At 38.5% G+C, this 13,520-nt stretch overlaps 1 protein-coding gene across 5 annotated transcripts in view; it reads right to left on the bottom strand.

The window, feature by feature from the left end:
• The window catches only part of FGF14 (fibroblast growth factor 14), a 406,789-nt gene that overhangs the window by 243,098 nt on the left and 150,171 nt on the right, over window positions 1–13,520 (bottom strand). For 4 of the 5 annotated variants that reach the window (XM_062566803.1, XM_062566806.1, XM_062566804.1 and 1 more), the window contains exon 1: window positions 3,115–3,382. The exons of the other annotated variant lie outside the window; for it this stretch is intronic. In XM_062566803.1, coding sequence (XP_062422787.1) covers window positions 3,115–3,180 — 66 coding nt within the window. In that variant the 5' untranslated portion in view covers window positions 3,181–3,382. Of the gene's footprint in view, window positions 1–3,114; window positions 3,383–13,520 lie in introns of those variants that run through there. 5 annotated transcript variants of the gene reach the window in all.

Below are 13,520 nucleotides of genomic sequence, written 5' to 3'. Positions count from 1 at the left end.
ACTCTGTATTCACTATCATTCCAGTATACTAGTAATTTAACTAGTACAGAGGTATTTGTTTTCAACAAAGAGGAAAAATTGCATTTGTAAACCTAAAGATTTGACTTGATGTACACAACGGAATTGTCATAAACCTAAAAGTTGTGTTTGAACTCAGGGCACAAACATTTCCAAATGAAAGCACAGCCTCTTAAGAACTTTTTTTTTTTTTTTTTTTCGTCTGCTGATCTTTCAGATATTTGGAGTCTTTCATTTATTCTTTTCAAATTTGAATTTTTTGCTTTCTAATCAAGTTCAAGAAACATTGCAGTAATTCAATGGTTAAGTCACAAAAGAGGAAAACCAGAGAACTTCGATCCTGTTTCTCATCAGCTGTCAACGCATCCTACGCCCTTACACTAAAAAAATTCATTTTTCTGCAAGTCTTTACTGAAAAATGGGACCAGTCAGGGCTAGGGAGTTTTATACAGAAAGTACTGTTTGTCTACAAATATTAGCCAAAAGATATTTCTTAAGAATAAATAGGTGACATTATAACTGATTATGCATTTCTTGTTCTTTTAAAATAGCACTTTCCAAAAAAGCAAAATAAAAGATATTAAAAGTGTTCTGTTCTGTACATGAACTAAGAGAATTAATAGGCTACAAAAACTGGGAAGCACATAGCCATATTTTAAATAAGGATTTGTTGTTGGTGGTTTTTTTTAATGATTCCTTGATCAAAATGCTGTCTGAAATTCATACATTTCAGATAATGCCTGTTTGTAGAATTTGACTTTTTAGCAGTGGTAGTATGGGAGAGCAGAGTGTGCATGTTTCAAACGCAGCAGTAATCTGGCCAATCTAACAAAATAATAAAATAATAAAACATAAAATAATAAAATTAACAAAAAAATAAAAAATTTTCTAACAAAATGAAAACAGTTTCAGTTGTGGTGATGCTGTCAGGTAAATACATCTTTATGATTACAGAACACTCTCTCTACTCAAATAGCTAGCACCTTTTTGAGCTTTTGGCTTTTTAGGCAGATGCATAACGAAAGGATACTTTTGGTTCTCAGAACTGCATCCAAAATCAAACAGAAGAATGAGGTGCCAGCTAATCCAAGCCTCACTTCTCAGATAGTCATTTGTGTTTGAGTGTCATGTTAAAAATGTATAGTCTGGAGAAAGAGGGAAATAGATTTCAGTCATGTTGCTAGGTGCATGCGTGATCATGCACATAACAAATTCTAAAAATTTTCAAAGCCATCTTCAAAACGAATCCATGAATGTAATCCAATTACGTGAAACAATGGATATGGAGATCCAAAAAAAATCTTAGAGGAAGAACAAGAATAACGTAATGTAATGTAAGCTCCCATATTTCTTGTGATATCTCAGTGCCGAATCACAGGACACCTCATAATGTTATAACCTTAACCTTCATAAGGACAGTTCAGTAGAAGAGGCTTTCTGTCTTGAGCAGTGACAGAATGGAGCACAAGGAGTGAGATGTGCTTATCTTTTCTGCCTCTCTTGGCCTTCTCAAAAGACTGAGGGAGATTCCAGACGAACCTGCCAACAATGCAAGGGTGGCCAGAGACTTTCTTGACCCTTCCAGTAACAGCTTTCTTCAACAGCAGCATTGCTTCCTGCGCTTATTCTGGAGCCTAAGAGCTTTGAAATCATAAGGGACTGTCAGATTAAATGGGCAGTGTCACAAACTAGTCAACATGAAAAAGCTAAGGAATCTTTGTAGTCTTTGTAAGTAGGGCAGAGATGTCTGAGTCACCTGATAAGCATCAACTTCCTTATTTCTTTGGAAATAATAAATCAAATGGCGTTAACTGTCAGACTGACCACCATAAACCAGAAAGCTCTAGTAAGCTGGGGTGTGCATTGCAGTTCCTTCCTCTCCCAGAAAGGCCAGTAGGAGTCCTGGGGATCCTACAAGCCAAACCTACAAGCCAAACCTACAAGGAAGAATCACTAGTGAGCTACAGTAAACATTCCAGTTGCAAGGGGAAGAGGGATGTGGAATAGCCTAAGACTTCTAGAATTTCACACTCTTGTCACGGACAGGAAAAAAGGAGAGACATACAAAACAATTTCGCTGTCCAAAGCATATGTAAAATATGAAATAAATGCAAGAAATCCAGGACATTTTCATTGTCAAAAATGCAGTTCTGACTAGAGAACTGAAAACATTGCCTTAACAATTTTCATTCTATTAAGAACATCTGAAAACCCGCAGCACACTGCAGAGAATATGTGCTAAGGGTTAGGCAAAGATGCTGATGACAGCAAGTTATTAAAAACTGCCACTGCTTCCATACATGGGAAATGACAGACAACTCATTAAGTCCATAGGTTTGCTTAGCTGTGATGAAACTGAATGGGGAAATTAAACACAGACAAAATAAAAAAACAGTGATATTCAATTTTTCATGGTCAATCCCCGGCACTTAGAACCAGTCCCTCTACAGAGGTCTGATAATCAAAACACAATCGACCTCTAGATTCTCTAAAAAGCAACCCCTTCTCTGCAAAACTTAATGTAAGCCCAACTTTTTTCTTCTTACTTCGGAGCCTTTTACTAAGTTGCAGGTTGTTCTCTACTATAGAAAGAGTTAAATATAACTTCTTAATAATTTTAGTGACTTGACAGACTTGTTCGTCTCCTAGAGCTTAAATAAGAAATACAATGCAATAGTCATGGTACAGCTGAAAGAATTAACAAAACCTTTCAGTTTCACTTAACTTTTGCTAGAAGTAGACAATACCCAATACAGAAAATTCCATTGACCTGAATGTCCCATCACTGTTTCTGACCCTGACTATTTCTGATGCAGAATGCAGCTGCCATGGACTCAAAGAAGCTTATCAGGTTAGTGAAAATAAACGCTTTGCTACATGAGTAAGTTGCAAAGCTGCTGCAAAACTAAGGCCATCTCACAAAATATTTCACTGATACATAATACAACTGTGTATACACTACCGTTTCTGCACATAAAACTTGTTCAGACTATATCAGGTATGGTTTTCCTTGAAAATGGACTACATAAAGAGCAATATGAAGGTACAATAGTACAAAGACACCACAATGTTCGCCAGATAGAGAAGTCCACCTACCATGTGAGTATCCAGGCAAGGACTGATTCCCGTTTGATTGGGTCCTCCCTGCGACTTTGTGTACATTAAAACACATGTGAGTATTCCCAAGAATTGCCTAGCACGAGGGAAGTGCTAGTAGCTTTTTGCAATTTTGCTTAGTAAAAGAATTAGTAACAAAGACAGTCTTATTTTCTTTAGAATAACAACAGGAATAGAAATCTTATCATTGTCACATACAGTGAACAAGAACACTTGAATACCAGGATGGTAAAAAGGTCACAACCCATGTGTGCCGAAGCAGGAAAGCGAAAGGTTCATAGCTTTTTCAAACCCATCAAGGAATACAGCAGTAGTCGTTGAAGGAGGGGTGCAAGGTTACTATGCTAGGACCATGGGCAGGACAGTGGGGTCCTAAGCCCCAGACTCCTGAGGCTTTTAATGGTCTTTTAAGGAATGATGTATGAGCTTTTGAAGGCATGAAAAAGAGTGGATTGTTTATGGGAAAGGAAGAGTTAACAGCAACCCGGGCTCTGAGGAATGCTGGGCAGCCAGCAGGCAGCGTGTGCAAGCATGTGAAGATAAGAGCAAGGCATTAGGGGAGGAAAACAAATGCTACTGGGATCATGCTAGGGAATTCAGGGCCAGGGAATGCACCTTTGCTGCAGAATGGCTGGAAACAGCTGTAGCAATGAAAGTATGGTAAGGATGGTAGGAGAGACTAAGAAAAGAAGTTTTGGATATAAAATAATGTGGTAGGGAGGGTAGAATTAAAATGTGAGTTGGCTCAAGCTAAAGCAGCTGTTATAATGGTGCTGATGAAACCTGTAGAAGAGGAGACGGTGGATGAGAAGCACAACTTCTATAAGAAGGTAACTGAGAAGCTTAAACAGAAGTCACCAAGTAAAAGCACAAACTGGAAGAGAGCAAAATAGGATTCTGAGGATCAGCACAGAGATATTTGGGGACTCCCCAGAGTCCATATGTCCCTCTGCATATGCAGGCATATGAACAAGTGCTATATATTGTAAATATAGCAGGGCAGGGAACAGTGCAAGAGAAAGGTGCTGAATGAAATGCAATTGGATACGACTCAGGTCTGAGCTCTAGCTAAAGATCTCGGACTTTTGAATGGCAATAGCTGTGTGGAGTGGCTGGAGGCTTAAGAAGCACTGGCTGCTTTAATCAATGCTGGTCAAAATCATGTGGCTAAGGCAGTCTGTATAGCCACCAAGTGCTGAATCCCCAGAAACCCCAGCCAACGGGAATTACAGGCTACCCTGGCTACAGCCAGTGTTCAGATGTGTTAAGGCTGCTGGAATATCATCTGTGGAGCTTCACTTGGGAAAAAAAAAAAAAAAAAAAAAAAAGAAAAAAAAAAAAAAAAAAAGCAGATGAGGGCCCAGAGTCGCATACTGTTAGAAAACAGTTACTGTCTGTAGTTGTTCAACTGGTGCTGGAGGGAGGTTGGCCTCCATAGCTATATAGCACTGAAGGGTTCACTTGCCCGTTGCAAGTGACTACGAGATCTCTGAATCCTGCTATTATAAACTGTGTGGATTTAGAAGGGCAGGCTAGGAGGGCTGGAGAGTTTCCATAAGGAAAAGAAATTAAGGACTGTAATCAAAAAGGACAAGGCAAAAAATACATACAGATATTGTGTATATAGGCCTGAAGGCAAACAAGCCCAGGCCCTGGAAGTTGAGGACAAGGTGGACCCCTGAAATTCTGGATATAGGGCTTGCTTACAGGAAGACACAGAGGTTTTTTATTTTTATTTTTCCAGGAGTGCTGGCTGAATCATAGAGATGGCATTTGAAGCAGAACAGGAATAGAATTTGGAAGGAAAATGGAGAGCACAGGAGAAGATACAGCCAAGTGGAATAAGAAACCACTTACTATCTTTATGCATAGACTGGCAGAACTGTATGCTAGAAATGAAAGAGAGGATCCCAACAGCCAGGCAGTGAAACCAGGGCAGGTGATCTCTGGCTGTAGGAAAACACCTTCAGTCCCACTGGTTGAAGAGCAGTCAGGCTTAAAGATTAGAAGGATCCACTCCCCTCTGCTTTCTGGGAAAAGAGATGAAAGTATAATTACACAGGGGAGACTAATAGTACCCATCTTAGTGGAGCAGTTGCAAATTTAATGTAAAACTCCACCTTGTTAACAGAGTCTGGTGCCGTATTGGACGTTTTGAAGCATGATGGAATGGGGGTGGTATTACTGTATTCAGCAACACAGGAGAAAAAGTGGCATTTTAGGCAAAGTTCTCGGATTAGGAAATGGCCTTATTCTGCATCAGGCTAACAATTGGTTGTGCAGGGGCCACGCAGAAACAGAAAGAGTCGTAATAACCTTGGTTACACAATGATGAACACAATGAAGCCCCAGAACACCTGAAACACCTCCGGTGAGTGGCAAGAGAAGCTTCTACACATGTGTTCCCAAGATAAGGCGGAGTGTGGAAAGATTAATACACTTGCTTTAATAACACGATCTGGTCCAAAGCCACAAAAACAGTATAAATATCCAAGTGAAGCAGAGGAAGGATTGCTGCCCGCTATTATTAGCCTGGTGGATTAAGGAGCACTAGTTCAACAAGTCGGTTTATATAAGTTACCAACGTGGTTGGTATCAAAAACTCATGGAAAAGATGCGGAGTCTGGATTTCAGGATAACAAACACTGTAGCTCTACAGACAGCAGCTACTGCTGCTAAAAAAACCAAAGCATAGAGCCACAGAAGAACAGGAAGCAAAGCAGTTTTCCTTGATGGACCTAGCAATTTCTGCTCTTTATTTTTTCCTTTTTTTCCCCCATTACTCTAGCAGAGGAGTGTTGCTATAAGTTTGCTCCTATGAATTTCACATGAATTCCCCAAAAGATTCACAGTGGTCCTGCAGACTGACAAGAACAGATCACCTAAATGTGGGATAAGTTAATCCATAAGTTAAGGAAAAATATAATATCAGGTTGGAATAGGATACCATAGATGCTGTACTAATCACTAAATATCACCTTTTTCATTCAAAATCTGTACTTTTTAATAACTAGGGAAGATTTTATGTTATTTTTTTCATAAACACATAGAATTATGTGTTAGGTTAATGAGCAACAAGAGATACAGAATTCAGCAGAGTCCATAACTCCTGTGACTGTTAAAAGGATTTAATGTACGTTTTAAAAGAGCAGTAAAAACCTTAACAACACTTGAAATCTAAGGACATCTAAATCAATATTCAAAATTACTACTTGTGTTTACAAGCAGAAAAAGACTAGGCTTTTAAATAGCAAATTGTTTAAAACTCCTTTTTCCAAATTATATACATAATGAAAATTCCATTTTCCAGACCTTTTTTCAGTATAATAGGCAGCAGCCTTAGATCACTTTTTTATCACGAGATGCTGATACCAGAAGATGTATTATGCCGCAATAGGGTATTGAAAATAACAAATTAGCTTTTTCTAAAGCAATTGGAGCTACAGTGATATGAACACCTGCTTGAACCCCTGCAAACTACTCTAGTAACTGCATTCCCAGAACTGTTTTGCGTGGAGTGCCAAACAGGACACTCACAGCAGACTGGCTAGAAGGCTGCTACATCACTTATTCTAAAATCCACATACAATTTTAGGCTAAGCTTTAATGAGCACTGTTTCTCTTTTTGAGATTTTTCTTCTTTTTTCACTAAGCTGAAGGAGAGCAGAGTCTCTGCTAAGTGAACGAGGCTGGGAATGGCTGGGGGAGTGAGAAACAGGTCTTGGCATCTCCCTGCAGCATCAGCACGTAAAAAGGTTTTCAGATGTCAGTATTCTCACTGATCATGATGGTCTCTTTGTAAGACTGAAAAAGCCTCTGTGCTAGCTACAGTCATAAATCAAAACAACAGCTTCACACAAAACAAAGGTTCATTCCTTCAAGTGCCTCAGTTCCTGGAGAATGGAAAATAATTTTCAATTACAAAGTAATTTTCCATCTATAACCTTCTACAACGAGACACAGGAACTTGTAAACTGCACTCATCATTCTCCACAACCTGTTACAGAAAGAAAAAGATTTTACAGTGCAAAAACTGCAACTCTTTTCAGCTGAGGATTTAGTCTCAGGTATAGAATGTTTGGAACATCTTTCGTCCCCTTTAAAGGGAAGTAAATTTAATAGTAGTGGCATAATCACTAGAACTTAATGTCGTCTTGCTGATGACAGGAGAGAGATGCTAGTACAAGCTGCATCATCAATTCAAGGGATACCTCAGACACAGCTTATTCCTTCTAAATCAGTGGTTTTAAAACTCAAAATCCACATATATTAAGTTTATTCTAATTTGTAATGCAGCATTTCGAAGAGCAGAGTTTGTACAACAGAAGAAAGTGACATCTTTTTTTCAAAGGCATTAAACTCGTATTATACTGGAAGATTATAATAATTGACAGCCTAAATAATCTGTCTGCCTAATAAATTTTTCAGAAGACATATAGAAATTTTCAAGTTATCCCATCTCATAAAAACTACCAGTTTAAGATACTGAAGGAGACAGAATGATTTATGTGCATTAATTGTCTACAAAAGCTTATGTTAAGAGCAGTTTCATTACAATCTTAATTATTTAAAATGCACTTAATTTTTACTAATTTTTCTCCTTTGACCATTGTGGGTTTTATTCTTAAAAATACTTAACTTTCTTCAATTCAGCCAACATGTGTTGCTAATTCATTCATGCAGCTCTTCCTGTCATGGACATAGTGAGAATTATCCCTTAATTTATGGATGGAAAAACTGAATTTAAATGTTTATAAAATTTAAATATGAATCTTAATGTGGATTTTTTTCTTAAAATGGTTTATTCCATTTTAAGAATTCCAAAATAATTCCAAAATAATTTTAACTGAGATAAGTATAATAGAAGTTATAACTTCAAGTCATATCCTAGAGAATTTGTTCTGTACCCGTCTTGCAAATCTTTATACGCCAAGACGCCACAAGTCAGAATTTGAAGGAAAGGTGGGAAAGCACCAGCCCTCTTCAGAGCTGAGCTCAGCCCAGCTGTGCAGCCTTAGCAATTTAGAAGCCTTTGACTTTGCCACTTCTCACTCCAGATAGCACCTCAGACAGTCCCATCTCAAATGCTTTATATCTATGGGACTGGGTGCAATTGGCCTACTTAGCTCTGTTTCCAAATTTGCCCTCCTTTTGAGGGGGTCGTATCACACACACAATCTGTTCTGGATCTCAAATACCCATCCAAATGTTTATTCCTTCTGGTAGCAGGATTCCCCCCACTCCTTCTTTCCCAAAATAGCCAGAATTAATGCCAAGATGCTTTCTTTATGTGCATTTTGATACCCAATCATCCCAAACTCACTGAAGATGGTGAAAATGTTCCCATAGGCTTAGGTGGATACTGGCTCCACACAGGACCAGTATGTTATGTGATAAGAGCTCTGGTGCTGCTCCATTTTAACTGTTGTGGATCCTAATACTTAGCTATTAAAATTGCCATACAATCATTTAATTAGTTTTTCTAGGGCTGTTGTCCAACCTAATATTTTTCAAATATTCTTGATTCTCACATACACTGTAAACTAGCAATACACTGTCAGCTTGGCTCCAAACATCTTCATTCACAAAGCAGAAAGTATTAGATGATCTCAATATTCTTCTGCATCCTCTGTGATCTCAAGCCTTCATGGTGTATACATACACTCTGTGAAAGCTTTTATGCCAAATGATGATAATAGGCTCCCGTCTTGATAAAGCTGCAAGTCTTACATCAGCGGCAGAAGTATAAAGTCCAGTGTAACATTACAGCAAAGTCTATAATTTAACCTTAGGATTTCATATACTGCAGCACTTGGGCTTTACTCTTGCAGTCTATGAAATAATAATAGTCTTTCCAGTGAAATTGCAGCCTTGCAAGGTTCTGCTACATACACAGCCTTTTTCACTGTAATACAAGATTTACAAGGCAATATATGGCCGCTTGAACATTTTAAAACCTGATGCAGATATTTGAAGTAGCAAAGCACTTTACGATATTTAATGGCAGTGGATGGATGACAAAAATGAGTCATGGCATTATTTTTCTCTAGAAAGCAAAACAGATGTCAGGTCTCCTTTTTCTTAATGTTCAAAAAAAATGTATTTTCTAATATCTTCTTTAAGCCAGTTTGATCTCTTTCCATTACAAATTTTTATTATTTCTGTCCAGGACAAGACGCGCAGCTACTAAGCAGGTTAAGTTTCCCATGGGTTTGCAGGTCCTGTGTGTGTGCAGGCTGCCTGGCACAGGAGCAGAAGCCCACACTGGCAGTCCAAATTTCATGGCAATTTTTGGGTCCTTTCCTATTCTCACAGCCCTGCACATTTAATAGGGAAAAAAAAAAAAAAAAAAAGAGGATTGTTCTGGCCTGCCCATGAGCCAAGACCCAACTGCCCAGAGGTGTCACAAGCCCAACTTACCAGCATCAGTCTTATCTTCTCTTACAGATGCTTTATCTGGTCAAAGAAGGTCTTTTTTCTTTATTCTGTTATACACTTTCCATGTTAATAGCTGCAAGCCACATTTAGATCAGCAATGAAAGGAAACACTTTAAGAATGAAGAAATGACTGACCCAAATTTATACATTCTCCCCTAAAGTCAGGTGTTTTTCATACCCTTAAATAGCATTGTTTTGTCTTGGGCAGCAAAGCCCCAGAAATCTGTATTCTGTATGCCAGCTGTAACAGTATCTTGATATGAAGGACATCTTGAAATACTCTGACTTTGCGAATATGAATGTAGGAAACTGCAGAAACTGTGAATGAACATTTACAACAAACTGTGAGCCTCCTACTGATGCACTCAAATACAAAACAGGAGGCGAGAGAGAAGGAAAGGAGATGAATTTGTTTTCCTCCCAAACAGCTGTCTTCTTTAACAGAAGAAACTAAAAAGAAAACAGTGTGTGAAGAGGCCAAAAGCTGCACTAATTACAGTATTTTTAGATGCTACAAGCACAATTTTGATAAACACTCTAAACTGTGAAAAAAAATGTACTGTCAATGCAATTAAGTCTTTTTTCTTGGTGCAGCATCATCAATGCATGTGCCTGCTGAGAATACATTGTGGGCTGTGCAGTGCAGTTACCCTTTGATTAATGATTCAAGGCAATCAGTAGGGACCACACAAACACCTGGGAAATGCCACAGTAAGCAGCACAATGTCATCATTTAATTTCCTCTCTTGACCTACATTAGACAGAATGAAGACACATTCAGTATTAAGGGCCAAATTCCAGCCCTGGTTACACACAGGCAGCTATCATGGAGGTGAAAATAATAGGTACACAGCTAGGAGCAAAATCTAGCATAGAAAGACTACACGGATTTTTTTATTATTATTATTTTATTCATTTGGATCAGCTGGAGGAGATGAGAGGGTGTCAAGCTAACATTTAAGCTGGTTTTATTGGTGAGGGCTGCAGTGAGATGCCCATTCAAAAAACCAATCTTTAGCTGCAAAAAGCTAGATCTGCTTTCTTATCTCATTACTATTGATATTTAGACAGAGTATAGCATTAGAGCTGATATTTTTTCAGGATAAACCTAAAACTCACTCTGAAATAATCTTTTTGCTAGAGGCACCCATGAGCCTGTCAGTAGGACTGATTTTCTTCACAGAAATGAAGTTCTCTCTTTTGTGCCAATAGGCAGTGACCATGAAGTATTTGGAGCTGAGCAAGGCAATACAGTAAGTTTGAGTTTGCTACTCCCTCGGTAGCAAAATTGTGCTCTGCTTCCTGAATTGGCCCTCCATGCAGTATTTATCCTTGCCCAAGGTCTCGATTATTATCTTTAAGGTACGTCATTGTTTCAGCTCAGGTTAACTGAAAGGCCAATGATAGCAATGTTGCCAAAGCACTGTTTCTCTGACACGCTGAAATTTTCTGCAGTGGTGGTGAAGCTCATCTTCACTAGAGACATCATTTTCTTTAGGGCTAAGTGTTTGGAGTGCATTTTCTGAATAACTAAAGTTTTTTCTGGCTTTCACTTCATTTATAAACTTGAAGCATCTCCAGTACCCTCATTTTTCCCATGGGGAGAGGATGCAGGAATAGATATGATGGATGTTACTTGCATTACTTCCTTCACTTCAGAAAACTGCTCAGACACTACACTGTGAAAATCTATATGATGTAAAATCGAACAAAGGGATATAAATCCTTAGATATATAAGATTACAGATAAGGCATAATTCTAGCTGTAGCAGGAGCTGTCAATTTAAGCATCTTCACTGGCTTCTTAAACAGGAACATACATATTTATAGAAGGTCAGTATTTTTGCTAAGTGAAAGTACTATAAAAGTCTTTACTTTTAATAAAATTAAAGTGATAATTTAAATCTCTGTGAAGTAGTTTATGAAATATAGTCCACAGAGTCATATATGCTGCAAACTAACATCAAAGCTGAGAATTGTCACCCATTAAATATTTCCTCTGAGTATGGTCATAAAACAAACAAACACACAAACAAGCAAACAAAAAGAACCAGACTACACACTGCCTATTTAGGAAACCCACAAGGGGCTGCTTTTAGCCTAGTATTAAAGAATTCAGGCAGTAATACTGCAACTCCATCAAACGTCTACTAAATTTGAAATTGTCCAAAACTAGTAAATTCATATATATGAAAACAAGTATTCATTATTTGGGATATTCATCAAGATTTTTTTATGTATGAAAAAAAGAGGTTTTAAAATGGCAGCAGCTGATGAAACTGCCTTCTAGATATTTAGAGGTAGTTCATCAGCTGGCATAGGCTGCCATAGCTTTTGTCAACTTAAAAGCAGACTCAGATTAGTGCCTGCACCTTTAGAGCTGGAATAACACATAAGGCTCATTTGCTCACAGAAATTATCTCAGATTCACCACTTAAATATTGTGAAATATTAAGCTTTATATGAGACAAATACAGTTATTTCTATTGCTAAATCAATAACTCAACTGCTCCTCTTACATTAATAATGTACCTCTCCTTAGCTATGTAAGGAGGCTTAGATTCATTTGCATGCAAAGCTCAAGAAAGAACATGATTCAGGTATAAAAGTACAACTCTCATCCTTTTCTTTACCCCATCTTTGTGTATCCAACTGTCTTTATATAAAGAAGAGATCAGTTTTCCCTGAAAAAAAAGAGTAGAATTTTTTAACCCCCAGGGTCAGCTGTCCGGAACTGGGCTTCTGTGCTTAAGTAGATCTGTCCCAAGCTTGAGAGAGTTGAGGATTAAAGTTATTTTACTGGTAGACAGTCCCTGTTCCAAGTTTTTCTCTTACCCAACAGCTATTTAATATAAAAATAGGTCCTTGAACCGAGCATCAGAACCACTACATCCTGTTTCTGCTCCCCTCCTCTTGTGCACCCTAACTGCTAAGGAGCTCCTCAGTATTTTTAAAGAGAGTAAGTGGTCAAGTTTCAGCAGGAAGGAGGAGGATATCCCAATCAGTGTACATGACAAGCTTATATTTCACTGACAACACACTGTAGGCATGTAAATCCTTCATCCGTGAGACCTTGAATAGTTATGTGCACTTTGCAATTGGAAAAATAACAGAAGCAGCCAATCTAACTTTATATGACTAAGAATACACTGGCTAGTCTTATCCCAAAGAAGGGGCCATTGATTGCTCTCTGGAACAATTTCTCCCTTTGACCATGGAGAAAATTGAGGTGAATCCTGGGAGCAAGAGACAATTCCCTGAACTCTGTTTCTGCTCCCTTCCTGCTTCATGGCCTCATGTCTATCCTCATGCTCTCAACACTCACTGGACCACAGAAGCGCACTTTGATAAGAATCAAAACTGACAAACTAACTACCTGATCAAGTGACTTAATATCCACAGGGACTAAAATTCGAGGCCTGAATAGGAAGAACATAACACATTACTGGCCACCCAAATACGGTGGTGGCATTGACTGTGATATGCCATGAGAAATTGGGGGCAGAAAGGGCAGGAAATACAAGATCAGCAGGAGACTTCAGTTACCCCCATGAAGATTAGATAGCGTCACACTGGAACATTACACAGAGATCACATTTTTACGAGGCAGTCAGTGAGCACTCCTCGAAGCAGCCATTTAGGCAGTGCTCAAAATGGGACACATCCCTCAACTGTGTCCTGAGTAACACACAGGGCCTGGCTCAAAACTTTGCACTGAATCTAGATAAAGACTGTAACTGCAGCCATAAGCCAAGAGTCAACATCCCTACAGGAGCAGCAAAGGCCGAAAGCATCCACAGAAATTTTGCTCAGTTTCCAGAGGGAGAACTACATAAAGATGAAGAAGCTTGTTTAAAAAGAGCAACTAAGAGAATTAAAATGTTACAGATGATGTGGAGATTATTGAAAGATCCCTGCTTTGCAGGACTGATGAATGCAGACCACAG

Source organism: Rhea pennata, chromosome 1 (assembly GCF_028389875.1).
Source record: "Rhea pennata isolate bPtePen1 chromosome 1, bPtePen1.pri, whole genome shotgun sequence".
Classification (NCBI taxonomy): Eukaryota; Metazoa; Chordata; class Aves; order Rheiformes; family Rheidae; genus Rhea; species Rhea pennata.
Note: the sequence above shows the minus strand (reverse complement) of the source record. Positions and strands in the feature narration are given on the sequence as shown.